We start from the raw sequence: 13,026 nt of genomic DNA, 5'->3' as shown, positions 1-13,026 counted from the left end.
CTTCCCTGTGCAGGCACAAGGTCACAGCTTCTGGTTCGGCTTCTTTTTCTGGTTTGGTCCAATGTATATCTGTGGAGTGTATGAAGGTTTATCGATGATGTCAGTGCCCATGAACGGCTGTAGGACCTCGGGAACACGTACTCGGCCATCCTACAGGATCCAAATACAAGAGAGAATACAGCAGCAGATTACTGAAGGGGATGTGGACGAGGAGAGGAGCACAAGTATCAGCACGACAGGCATCAGCGCTCAGCATGAGACACAAGCTCCGGGGAATCCCAGGATGAGAAACGCAATCCTTCCCTTCTCATAGGTTGGAGAACATGTCACAACAGATCTCTATAAGGAGGTAAGAGGACAATCTGCAGGACTGCACCCATGTCAGACACTGACATAAGATGGATCCCTTCTCTGGTCAATCCAAGGGCAGGGGGAGAATCTCAGACTACTGAAGCACAGAGCAAATCGGGAAGTCTGAAGCTGGGGCCTGATCAGATGAATGCAGAGGTAACCATGAATTGGTGGGTGCACAGGCATAACATGAAGCTCCTGGGCCCCAAAATCTGAACGGAGCCCCTCATATATAGTGTATAGTTTATAGTACTAGTCTCTGCATATTCAGAACAGACTCCTTATGAACCTCCTACGCCTCCTGGGGCCACACACTCGGCTTCCTCGTGAGTTATACCCTTGGGTGGGTCTGTATGTACCATATACTGCGCCTGCACAACCTCCATGGAAGGAGTCAGCCATGTTATTCTACTTCTGTACAAGCCCTTTAAGCAAAAAGTAGTAAATGTACAAGTCCAGGAGAGAAAGAGGCGATTGCACAAAACTCACCTTTAACTGGTTAGACTCCAGAATGGCGATGATCAGGCGCGGGACGGCGCAGGCGGTGCCATTAATCTGGAAATATAAAGAGATAAAACTGATGTCTATCTGCCCGGTCTAACGTTAGGACAGTAAAAAGGAATCTGCACCAGAGAAGAACCTCCATGGCCGAGCCTTGTTCTGTCCGGATGACCACGGCGACTAATATCTGGCTGCAACAATGACATGACCATGGATGACCCCGACAGCACTGATAGCAGTCAGCCGCACAGGAGCTCTCACCTGATCCCCCCCATACACATGCATGCTCGGCTTGGACAAGTGTACATGTGTATTAAATGGGAGGGGGGAGGAGGAAGCTGCAGACTCCACAGCTTGCAGGTTATATCCTCAAGATAAAAAGGATAATCTGATCCTTTTATCAGCCAATATTGGGGGGAGGAATCAGAAATGCAATCCCAGTTGCAGATTACAACACGGAGCAGACAATGTACTGGACGTATTGGGCACGGACAGCTCTGTGAGGTCACTGTAATAAACTCACGGTGTGCACATGGCGCAGATCTCCATCCGGTCTCTGGTACTTGATGTTCAGCCGCCGGCTCTGGAAATCGGTGCAGTTTGATGCGCTGGAAATCTTAAGAAGACGATCAAAGTAATAAATGATGGAGTAGAATAATATGTGAATACAGGCGAGGACGTCAGAGCGCCATCTTCTGGTCAGACTGTGGTACTACAAGAACAGACTGACCAGACCATATACTGCGATACCATATAGGTGATCGATATTCTGGGATATTCACCTCCCCGTACTTCCCCCGTCCCGGCATCCAGGCCTCCATGTCACATTTCCTGTAGGCGGGGAGCCCAAGTTCCTCACTTGGCATTTCCAAAACACTGCAAGATGGAGACATCATCAGGAAATAAGTCATGTCCGCCTACAGCTGCGTGTGCATTAGTAACCAGTCTGTATAACAATGGCCTTAAAGGGAGAGATAGATCCATGTTGGGGCCATTTAAAGGAACATTGTGGAATAAGCCGATAATCTGTGCAATGTGTAATGCAGGGCCTGAGGGGTCGGAGCAGGGACACCAAAGAGTCCCTATAACATGCTCCGACCCCTCAGACCCTGCTCTGAACATTGGAATATTGAAACTGCCATATATGATCATAACATCAGCAGAACAGGTGCAGTGTGTGCTGGGTCTATGGAGCGGGCAGGGCGCAGAGGATGCCAGTATCTTATATCACCTGCAAGGAATGGGACGCTGCTAATTTTGCACTTGCTCCAATGTTTTGTATTGTAGAAATGCTGGTAATAAATTCTCCGACATACAATGGAGAGAGGGGAATAAGTTGCCGTCAGACTCCACCGGCACTGATGAATTTCATGCAAGAGCAAAGGATTGGACGGCCTGGAATCCAACATGGCTGATCCTTCTCTACCAAGACATTTGCCCCCAGAGGCATTAACAGACCGGTGTCCAGACATGTAGGGGCAGTTTTATGCCTTAGTATTTGGGCTGTATATTAAAGGGGTTTTCCTTAGGATAGGTCATCAATATCAGATCAATAGAAGTCCGAGACCCCTACAGGACAACAGTTCTCACCAAAGCCCCTTGTGGGGAACAGAACTCCATCCGATGACTATCACATGGACGTACAACTCGTCATCATTGCAGGAAAGCAAGACCTGGACAATCCCTTTAATGAGGACTTATTCACATCTACAACGGTCATGTAAGACATCCCATTGTGCAGCCCTAGCAAATCTACATTGAGCTCTTGTACAAGTCAGTGGGTTGAATGGACGATGTCTGGTTGTCTCATATGATTGGTGACCCTACTCTATATGTAACCAGACCTAAGACCCCTCCCCACCCTGAAGACCCTCTCGGAAGGATCGACCCTCTACTTACTGAAAGTGCAATCCCAAATCGGAGAAAATCTCCTTCTGCAGGTCCAGGAATTCCTGCAGCAGCTCCTGACTCTCCTCGCCGCTCTCATTGGCCGTGACGCCAAACATCTCCACCTGTAAAAGGGGCATCAATCAGGCGACCGCCGCTACGGAGGTAGAACGGAGGCCCAAAACACCCCCGAAAAGCCCGTCACCTTGGTAAAGTGGTGCACTCGGTACAGACCCCAGGTCTCCCGGCCCGTGTCGGTCTCTGCTCGGTAACAAGTGCTGCGGCAAACAGTCCTGCACAAAAACAGAAGGAAGGAATGGGATCACGCGACGATGGGGCGGAGAAGGCGACATTACCAGCTGTCACCTGTAGGGGGCGCTCCAGACCCCAGAGGAAAATAACTCACCTGATGGGGAGATCGGACAATTGTACGGCGTGATCCATAAAGTAGCCTAAAACGGGAGACGGGGACAAATGTGACATCAGGAACGCATCAACCAAATCCCACCTAAAGGGTTAAGGGCGGCTACCAGCAAGGGCCCCGGGCACGGTGTATCTCAGCACAGTATCTAGGACTGCCCTTAGGTCATCCACATATCATTATGGGGGTCACCACCAGGGACCCCGGCCCATCACCTATTGGAAGAGGCTGCAACCCCTTGTGCTTGCATTGGTCACATGATCCAACAGCAGCTCAGTCCCATTCAAGTGAATGGTCAGAGCTGCAATACCCTCAAGTGTCAGAACCCCCCCTTGATCGATACATAAGGAAGGACAGGTCATCAAGTCCCTTAAAAGGACATTTCCATATCTTGTAGTTACCTCCGATTCCAACTTCTGAGGTGCCCGCTAGGTGCAGGTCGGGGTGTGCAGATGGATCCAGGCTGTAGACCTGCGAGCTGTGGGCGGTGGGCTGCATGCCACAACCTTCCTGGGACATGGGTAAGGGTAGAGGTCAGGCAGGCGCAGACGGGTACAAACCAAATCACTAAAGGGCAACTCCGACCCCAATTACTCCGCAGCAGAGGGGAGATAGGAGCTGGGTGGGCTCTTCTCAGTACTAACAGGTGGTCAATCTCCATAAGGGGGGGGTTATATGATGGCAGTGCCATGTGATGTGCCCAGAGTGCCCTAGTTCTGATCACGTGACCAGAAGTCAGAGCCCAAAAACCCAAGAAACAGAATCCGGGTTAGTAAAAGGTAACATTACAACTCCCGAGTGCCCCTTTAATGGAACTCTACAAGAGCCCCTCTCCCTCTGGTCACTTCACCTATCGCCGGGACTTGGGCATGAAGTATAACAATAGCCCCAGGCCCGGAAATACTGCCCCAGAATCTGCCCCTCTCCACCCCTCCCCCATAGCTACAGAAGCGGACTCACAAACACGGCTCCTCGCAACATGTCCGGCACCGAGAGCGGAATAAACCCCTGCAGAGAAGAAAGAAGCCATTAAAGGGGCCGCCCTCCAGAAACAGCGCCACACCTGTCCATAGGCCGCGTCCGGTAATGCAGCGCCAGTGACCCGACAACACTGATGCGTTTCATCTTATTATCCGTTTCCGTATCTCCGCTTTCTGTCAGTGAATGGAGACCTGTACGAACCAAATACAACGTATCCAGACTAGATAATCCAATGTGAGCAGTCCGGCGTGGAATCCAGGCTGACACATTGTAACAAATAACCAGCACAGCAGTGACATGTACTGGGGCTAATACAGGAGGGGCCGCAGTCACTGACCGCAAACGGATGGGGGAGATCCGGAACACTAAGCAGATTACAAAGTAGCGGATATGGTTAACTCATTGAGTGCAAAACCCCTTTAAGAAGCTGCAATGTGCATAGAACTCACAGTGAGACGTCTGGACAAGGAGAATCGTGTTTAAAGGGGTCCTCCGGTCCTTACCTATTGTTGACTCATCCTTAGGATGGGACACCAATGCCGGAGACCTCCACAGATCAGCAGGATGAAGAGGTTGTAGCAGCCATGTCACGGTACACCCAGCACAGCACCACACATACTGTAGTGGCTGAGCTTGGTATTGCATCCTCATTGAACGTGACCGATGGATTGGCAGAGCTGCCACGGCCTCATCATACAGCTGTTCTGCAGGGGGGCCCAGTGCTGGAACCCTACAGATCACATACTAAGAGGTTCTTAAAGGACACCCGCAGGTCCGCCCCCTTAATGGTCAGCTCTCCTCTTTACCTTTTTCACAAGTTTAGCGATTGCAAAATTCACCAGCGCCTGCTCCAACATGGCGCCGGCTCCGCGCAGGTAATAACAGCGGTTCCCGGAGATGTGGGAGAGACGTCTGGAGGAATAAGACACAACATATGTCAGACACGTCGCCATCGAGCGCCCGGCCCTTACAGGTGACAGCACAAAGCTTTACCCGGAGGCCACGTCCTCGCCCCGCACCTAATTATCTGTAATGGGGCCTGAAGCGGAATATAAAGCCGCCATCACGTCCTCACACACGTGATCCCATATACAGGAGCTGGGGCTGGAAAGTGCCTCAGGTCACAGCACATTATGGGAGACTCCCGACATGCGATCTACAATTCTGACGTCCTATAGCAGCGGCGGTGGGAGAGGACTGGAGGGACCGGGACGCTGCACGAACCGCAACCGTACCTCTGCCTGATGATATCCAGATGCTCGCCGATCTCCAGGTGACCCCGAACTTTAAAGTCAAACTCTGGAAACAGAAAACAATGGGTTAATGTATATAGTAGGTCACAGGATGGCGCTCTGTATACTAGGACTCTACCGGGGCCTCTCTTAGATTAAATAGATGGCGCTATTGGCCCCCACAAAGTGGCAGATAGGGGGCGAGAAGGAGGATGATCAAGATCAGATTGTGGGGTCCAACACCTGACGCCCCCCGATCAGCTGACTGCAGTATTTGGACAAGTGCACAGCGCCGCACCTTGTATAGTGGTCACGCTTGGTACTGCAGCTCAGCCCCATTCATCTGAATAGGTCCAAGCAGTGGCAGGGTCACGTGACCAACACAATAGTCTGTGAGGAGGAGCCTGGGCTTTCTTGATCCTCCTACTAACAATTGCATCTCCCTGCGTCACTCGCTTTGCAGGTTTTCAGGGTATTTTTAGTGCTTTTTTTTTTTAACCACTTCATGACTAGAAGACTTTAAGCCTCCTGTGGATCAGCCCCGCGCACACCATAGACTTACCAGGTTTCTCTCCGACAACCTCCAGCACCTGAGCGTTACTTTCATCCCCGACCGGCTGCAGATGAAGAGAAACTACAATGAGCTACAAATATGGAGAAGCCAGAAACAGCGCCGCTCTGGTCCGTGGCCGTGTCTGGTACTGCAGTATGCAAGTCAATGGAGCTGAGCTGTAATACCAGACACATCCTGAGGACAAGGGGGCGCTGTGTTGGGAAGAGAGAATGCACATTTTGGTAATATTTGGGCCTTAGACTACCCAGGAGTATTTTTGACCACTCACACTGCCTGGATACGTTCTATTAGGTAATTTCAGGGCGCGGATGTAGAAAGATTCCTCCAGGTCGCTCTCTTGCCGGTAGAGGGAGTTCAGCTGCTGACGGATCTCCTTTCCTTGGTTTCTGATTGTCACATACCTGGGGATCTAAATCACAATTCCCATGAACGGTAATATGGGGGGAGATGTCACTACAGCGGTGGGGACCACAAGTCCCAGCACAATATCAGAATGTGGGAGCTTTCACCCTGTCCGGTCCCATATTGCACTAAAAAGAGACTATATATGTTACAATAGCTGATCTGTGTGGGGTCCGGGCGTCAGACCTCAACAGATCACATACTGGGGACCTATCGTGTGGACCGCTCACTAGTATGAAAAATCAATTTGGGGCCAGAACCCCCCTTTAAGCCCCGCCCCCTTCTGCTGTCGCCATTCCTGTCCCTTTGCCACTAGTTTAACATAACGTGACCCGGGGAGATACTTACAGACTGCAGCTCCTGCCGATCGCGGGACAGCTGGGGGGAAAAAGGAGCAGAATTAGGAAATCAGCCGGAGATCACGAGGGTCCCAACAGCCTGCGGTCTCCCATCTCCGTTACCCCCCCCCCCCCATTCGCCATACTACTCCACAGACCCTGTGTGGGAGCCGCTCAAGACCACCACACCTGACTGCACAAGGGGTTAAAGGGGTTATGTCACAAGGAATCTGTATCCTATATACACGGGGCAGAGGATAAATAGCTAATCGGTGGCGAAATCTGCATCTAAGACAATTTGCACTGACGATTTTTTTTTGTTTTTTTTGCAGTGTGTGGACGGGATTTATTTCTCTCTGAGCGGGTTAATGACAATTCAGCTTTTGGCTAATCTGCTGTGACTACTATGCTAAATCTATAGGAGCCGAGTAATATGTGGTCCATCAGCCCTATAGACTCTGAGTGGGGGGTCGGGCCCTGTCTTATTGTTTGTGCGAGATCCCAGGGATCAGTCATTTGCCACCTTATCCTGCTAAATATCTACTGTGACCTTCGGCTCCAGCTGCTGTGAAACTACAACTCCCAGCATGCTCCACTCACTTCCATGGGAGGTCCAAGAACAGCAGAGCCAGTATGCATGCTGGGAGTTGTAGTTTTACAACAGCTGGAGTGCTGAAGGTTGCCGACCCCTGGTCTAGAGGATACTCACAGTCATTTCCTTGACTTCATTGGCCACTTGTGACTTCTGCTCCTCCAAGCTGACGATTTCTCGCCTTAACGTCTGCAGCTCTTCCCAGATTTTCACCTGTGACAACAGACAAAGCTGAGGTTATCTTACTGACAACTGAGGTTTTATAGCTGCATTACTGACAACTGGGGGGGGGGGTTATAGTTACATTACTGACAACTGGGGGGTTATAGCTGCATTACTGACAACTGGGGGGTTATAGTTACATTACTGACAACTGGGGGGTTATAGCTGCATTACTGACAACTGGGGGGTAATAGTTACATTACTGACAACTGGGGGGTTATAGCTGCATTACTGACAACTGGGGGGTTATAGTTACATTACTGACAACTGGGGGGTTATAGCTGCATTACTGACAACTGGGGGGGGGGGTGTTATAGTTACATTACTGACAACTGGGGGGTTATAGCTGCATTACTGACAACTGGGGGGGGGGGTGTTATAGTTACATTACTGACAACTGGGGGGTTATAGCTGCATTACTGACAACTGGGGGGTTATAGTTACATTACTGACAACTGGGGGGTTATAGCTGCATTACTGACAACTGGGGGGTTATAGTTACATTACTGACAACTGGGGGGTTATAGCTGCATTACTGACAACTGGGGGTTATAGTTACATTACTGACAACTGGGGTTTATCGGAACCTTCATCCTGCTCACTGAGCTGACGGTTTGTTACAATGTATCAGTTTACAGTTTCACGTGCCCCGCCGCTACTATACAAGTGATAAGTCTGATGCAGCGGCTCCGTCTGGGGTTTGGGAAATTGCAGACCCGCCTGTCCACCAGCAGCCTCTGACACCTGGAGGTTAATACAAGAGCTGATCTGTGCGGGGTGAGGTTGTCAGACATCTCCAGACCACATAGTGATGACTTCTCCTGTATCATCAGGATGTAACACCCATTTGGAGCCGGGGCACCCCTGTAAGGTTCTTCACATCCGCTTTGCACTATTATATATATATGGATATTACATTAAGCGGCTCCCGGGGGTCCCCTGTGACTGCAGTGGGGGGTCCGGCAGGATTCAGGTGTTGTCGGTCAGTAAGTTTAGACGGATTCTGCTGCGGAGGCTCCGAACACAGAAGTGAACAAGGTCTGACCGGTCTCCTGAGAGCGATTCTCTTTCCTGCCCTTCCCATGTAACGCAGCGATGTTGCAACGAAATAAAAAGCTGATTTTTTTTTTTTTCCCTTTTGGCTGCACTGATACATTGTAACAAACTGCAGCAGTGACTGGTCAGACCTGGTCTCTAGTCCGCCTGTAATCTGATGCTCGGGGTATTTGGTCCCTTCAAGTCCGCCCTTCTCTATCCATAGGCGGCAGCGCCCCCTGCTGTTCCCTCCCGGTACTGCACTGTCATCTCCATCTCCAGCACTAGGGGGTGGTAATGAGTTTCCCCCCCCCGGCCTCTCCTCTCACCAGGGCCCGCAGTTCTCCCTCCTGGGGTCTGCCCGGTCTCCTCTCCGCCAGTTCCCGCTCCGCAGCCTCTATATCCCGGCTCAGGGTCTCCATGTCCAGCTGGGGCCGGCTACAGTAACCTTCCTTCACATGCTCATACAGCCGGCTGGGGGGCGCCGCCTCCCCGGTGCTCAGAGCCCGCGTCCCTGACAACCCCCGGCACATAGACCGGCCACAGAACCTCAGCAGCATGCGGGCCGCCATCTTTACCAATCGTAAACTGAGCTGTCCAATCACGGAGCAGGATTAGGTCACCCGACCAATCAGAAACCCCAAGGACGCAGCAGGACTCTGGAACGGACCAATCATAAGACAGGACTAGGCCACTGTAACAGAAGCGACCAATCATGAGCCGCTGTCATTAGAGCTGACCAATGAAAACACTGGAATCAACCGCAGGCAGGGGAATGGACCAATCACAAGCTAGGGGGCGGTGACACAACAGAGTACACGCCCCTGCATGACCTGGAAGTGACTGCACATGCGGCTGAAGGTGAGTGCGGGGTTTTGCAGGCGCTGCTGGGACTTGTGGTTCTCCTTGGCCCCCTCTGGTCTATTCGCCATCTTTTAGGACTGAGTTTGAATATTTCCAAGTTCAGCCACTAAATGCACGGACGATATATGTTGTAACCCTAGGGAGCTGGGTGTGAGGGTGCAGGGATGGGGCTGAGGACTTACCCCAAGTGCAGGGAGGTGCAGAAGAATAACAAACCCTTCTACTCACCTTCTCCCATATCCTGCTGTCCCCTGGAATCCTCTTTTGGCCCCTTCCATCCCCTGGATGACATATCACTGCTTAGGTCTGTGATTGACCCCGGGGGCACCTGACGTCATCCAGGGGCCAGAAGATGATGCCGGGGACCGCTGGATACCAAGGAGAGGTGAGTAATAGCTGGTTGTTATTTCCCCTCCCCCAGGTCTCAGGAGAGTATATAGCGTATACAGAGGTCACGTTTCCATCTGTTGTTCATTGACCACAACGGATTATGACATCATGGAGGCAAAATGGAGACTTTACCTTACCGCATTATACCTCAATTATGATTTAGGCCACGCCCCTTTTACCGTATGAGCGTGTGCTGGGTCACCTGGCGGTTTCGTTAAGGCCGAAGACGGTCAAACCAAAACTGCTGTTACACTGTGGGATCTGAAGAGAATCCAAAATATAATAGGAGAAGACCTAAACAGTGGTACTCACCTCTCCTGGGCTCCTGCACGACTGCCTGCTGTCACAGGATCACATGGGTCATGCTTTCATCTATATGTCATGTGACCCGATGAGGCCCAATCACAGGCTTTGTGGTCGCTAGCATTAGTCAGAAGCGCCGAAGAGGGAGTCGCGCCAGAGCCCAGGAGAGGTGAGTAACACAGTTTGTTATGTTTGATAACTCCCCTGGGCCAACACTTATCATAGTCTGATCTCTTCAACCTCCGAGTATAAGAGCAGATCCGGTCCCAAAACAAACCCTCGCGAGGTTCGGCCATTATGTGCTAATACTGTGAAAGGGGCGTGGCCTAAATATTCTCCATTCATTGTAATTGGGATAAAATCCCTGATTATTGGCTAATCTGATAATCCTACAACAAAGCGTCTGGAAGGATCTCTGTTCCGCCATTTACCACATATTTATGGGTCGGGTCCGTGGTCTGAGTATAGTGGACGGTGTGCGGGGTGCCCCCATATTACTCCGGTCATCCCAAGGTGCCTACAATAATTGGTAAGACCTTGTCACACAGTCATAAATCCTGATCCCGCTGGGGGTCCAATGGCCGGACCTTAGCGTGTCGCAGACCTGTATGTCATGTGCCGACCTCTGGACCGGCCGGGATTTGTGGCCACAACACAGACCTCGAGATGCCGACCCTTCATCGCTGCCCAGTAGTTGCTTTACCGTACAGAACGTTGTCTCTCTTGCAGGTGATGTCGGTCTGACCCAAGATGTCCATTGCAGCAGTCCGGAGCTTTGTCTCCTTGCCTTGGAGATGGGGTAGGTTGATTTCGCCATGTCTGACACTATAGATACCTGAGCCTATTAGATGTGACTGTGATAGTCGCAGGGGTCGTCCGGCCCCAAATCAAATTTTCATATCGATGACCCCTGAAACCCGCACAGATCATCTCCTCTAGAAGCCTCCGGGGCCCCAGAAGCCACTAGTGGGCTGCTCAGCGCTGCGTCTATACAGCGGCCATGTCCAAAAGTCAGGGGCCCGGTGTGGGACAGAAGTAGAGGCGTGGCATGTGAATAGAGGAGTGGCCTAAAATCATTCTAGCATTCTCTTTGGTTTTGGGTCGAGGCTTCCCAGCCCCGCTCCAGATCCTCTGGAATTTGGCCTTGGCTCCAGACCCCTTGGCATATAGACTTCATTGTAGACCCTATGGCAGTGATGGCGAACCTTTTTGAGACCAAGTGCCCAAACTGTAACCCAAAACCCAATAAATTATCACGGAGTGCCAACATAGTAAATTAACCCTAAAAACTCTTTGGATCCACAAATTACAGACGTGTGAATGGGGCTTTACAGAGATTGTACTGAAAGGTCTGTACACACTACAATCTGCCCCACAGACAGTACAATCTGCCCCACAGACAGTACAATCTGCCCCGCAGTGGCCCCCACACAAAAGTACAATCGGCCCTGCCATGGCCCCCCAAAGAATTATACCTGTATACTCCACAGTAGCCCCCTCCCCACACAGCATGAAATATTCCACAGTAGCCCCCTCCCCAGACAGTACACATACAGAAATATACTTACCTGAAGGGCTGCCGGGCGTCTTCTCTCTCCTCACTGCGGGCGCTGGTGCAGAGGTCACACTCTGTATAGTCTGTGTAGGTCATGCGTACCGCGCGGGCTATACTGACAGCTTTCGCACATCCAGCTGAAAGCAGCGATGGCTCCCTAACCGGTAACCCTGCACCAGATTCCCCGTTACTGAGCGATCCGGGCGACCCAGTTGTAGGACAACAGATGTGTCAGAAGTTTTCTCACATTATACCACAAGGTTTTTTGTTCTTCACGAAGTTCTAATATGAGGGAATGTTGGAAGTGTTTTCTCAGAGTGGCCTTCCTGTCTGTTCTCTTTCTTTAGGTTCGTCACTTTTCCGTACTACCGTCCCCCCGCTCATGGACTCTCGTAGCATGGCCACACTGAACCAGATGCACCGAGCAGGCCGACCCAAGAAAGAACCCACTAAGCTGGGCCCCCTGGCCGGTAACCCTCAGCTTAAGGGTGTAGTTTTGAAGACCATGATCCGTAAGCCCAAAAAACCCAACTCTGCCAACCGCAAGTGTGCCCGTGTACGGCTCAGCAATGGCAAGGAGGTGGTGTGCTTTATACCAGGAGAGGGACACAATCTGCAGGAACACAACATTGTCCTGGTGGAGGGAGGCCGCACACAGGACCTGCCGGGGGTCAAACTAAAGATAGTCCGTGGAAAATATGACTGTGCCCATGTGAAGAAGAAGTAATGGTGACACCCTGTGAGGAGCTGTCATGGCCTCTGTGCGCTACTACAGCCAGAAAACTGTACACTGTGGAGGCTGAACATAGCCAGACCATGCAAGGGTTAATATAACAAGGAGATTTGCAAGAAGACTCAATCGTGGTTCCAAGTGATGAAGGGTTTTTGGTGTCTCATATTTGCCATTAAAGTAAACTGTTCCTTTGTATACTGATCCTGAGTTACATCCTGTATTATACTCCAGAGCTGCGCTCACTATTCTGCTGGTACAGTCACTGTGTACATACATTACATTACTTATCCTGTCTTATACTCCAGAGCTGCGCTCACTATTCTGCTGGTGCAGTCACTGTGTACATACATTACATTACTTATCCTGTATTATACTCCAGAGCTGCGCTCACTATTCTGCTGGTGCAGTCACTGTGTACATACATTACATTACTTATCCTGTATTATACCCCAGAGCTGCGCTCACTATTCTGCTGGTACAGTCACTGTGTACATACATTACATTACTTATCCTGTATTATACCCCAGAGCTGCGCTCACTATTCTGCTGGTGCAGTCACTGTGTACATACATTACATTACTTATCCTGTATTATACCCCAGAGCTGCGCTCACTATTCTGCTGGTACAGTCACTGTGTACATACA

General features: G+C 50.8%; 2 protein-coding genes across 2 annotated transcripts; one reads left to right on the top strand and one right to left on the bottom strand.

Moving 5' to 3' along the window:
- On the bottom strand, positions 1–9,108 carry SARS2 (seryl-tRNA synthetase 2, mitochondrial). Its single transcript, XM_075260298.1, has 16 exons — positions 8,866–9,108; positions 7,397–7,492; positions 6,698–6,727; positions 6,216–6,356; positions 5,936–5,990; positions 5,377–5,440; positions 4,948–5,053; positions 4,121–4,168; positions 3,562–3,670; positions 3,146–3,191; positions 2,945–3,032; positions 2,752–2,864; positions 1,635–1,728; positions 1,376–1,468; positions 841–906; positions 1–150 (listed from the first exon to the last, which is right to left on the bottom strand). The coding sequence occupies exons 1-16, from the start codon at positions 9,106–9,108 to the stop codon at positions 22–24; spliced, it is 1,521 nt and encodes a 506-aa protein (XP_075116399.1). The 3' UTR covers positions 1–21.
- Positions 9,109–9,332: 224 nt separating this feature from the next.
- On the top strand, positions 9,333–12,556 carry MRPS12 (mitochondrial ribosomal protein S12). Its single transcript, XM_075260479.1, has 3 exons — positions 9,333–9,397; positions 10,823–10,892; positions 11,996–12,556. The coding sequence occupies exons 2-3, from the start codon at positions 10,844–10,846 to the stop codon at positions 12,373–12,375; spliced, it is 429 nt and encodes a 142-aa protein (XP_075116580.1). The 5' UTR covers positions 9,333–9,397; positions 10,823–10,843; the 3' UTR covers positions 12,376–12,556.
- The last annotated feature ends 470 nt before the right edge of the window (positions 12,557–13,026 follow it).

The sequence above is a fragment of the Leptodactylus fuscus genome, chromosome 11 (genome assembly GCF_031893055.1).
Source record: "Leptodactylus fuscus isolate aLepFus1 chromosome 11, aLepFus1.hap2, whole genome shotgun sequence".
Lineage (NCBI taxonomy): Eukaryota > Metazoa > Chordata > Amphibia > Anura > Leptodactylidae > Leptodactylus > Leptodactylus fuscus.
This window is presented reverse-complemented; position numbering and strand designations above follow the sequence as displayed.

Coding starts and splice junctions, on each gene's coding strand:
- SARS2 (XM_075260298.1), bottom strand. CDS start 9,108: ATGGCGGCCCGCATGCTGCTGAGGTTCTGTGGCCGGTCTATGTGCCGG. Junction 3,671..4,120: donor TGTTGCGAGGAGCCGTGTTT/GTGAGTCCGCTT, acceptor CCCATGTCCCAG/GAAGGTTGTGGCATGCAGCC. Junction 1,469..1,634: donor GACGGGGGAAGTACGGGGAG/GTGAATATCCCA, acceptor CGTCTTCTTAAG/ATTTCCAGCGCATCAAACTG.
- MRPS12 (XM_075260479.1), top strand. CDS start 10,844: ATGTCCATTGCAGCAGTCCGGAGCTTTGTCTCCTTGCCTTGGAGATGG. Junction 10,893..11,995: donor CTCCTTGCCTTGGAGATGGG/GTAGGTTGATTT, acceptor CTCTTTCTTTAG/GTTCGTCACTTTTCCGTACT.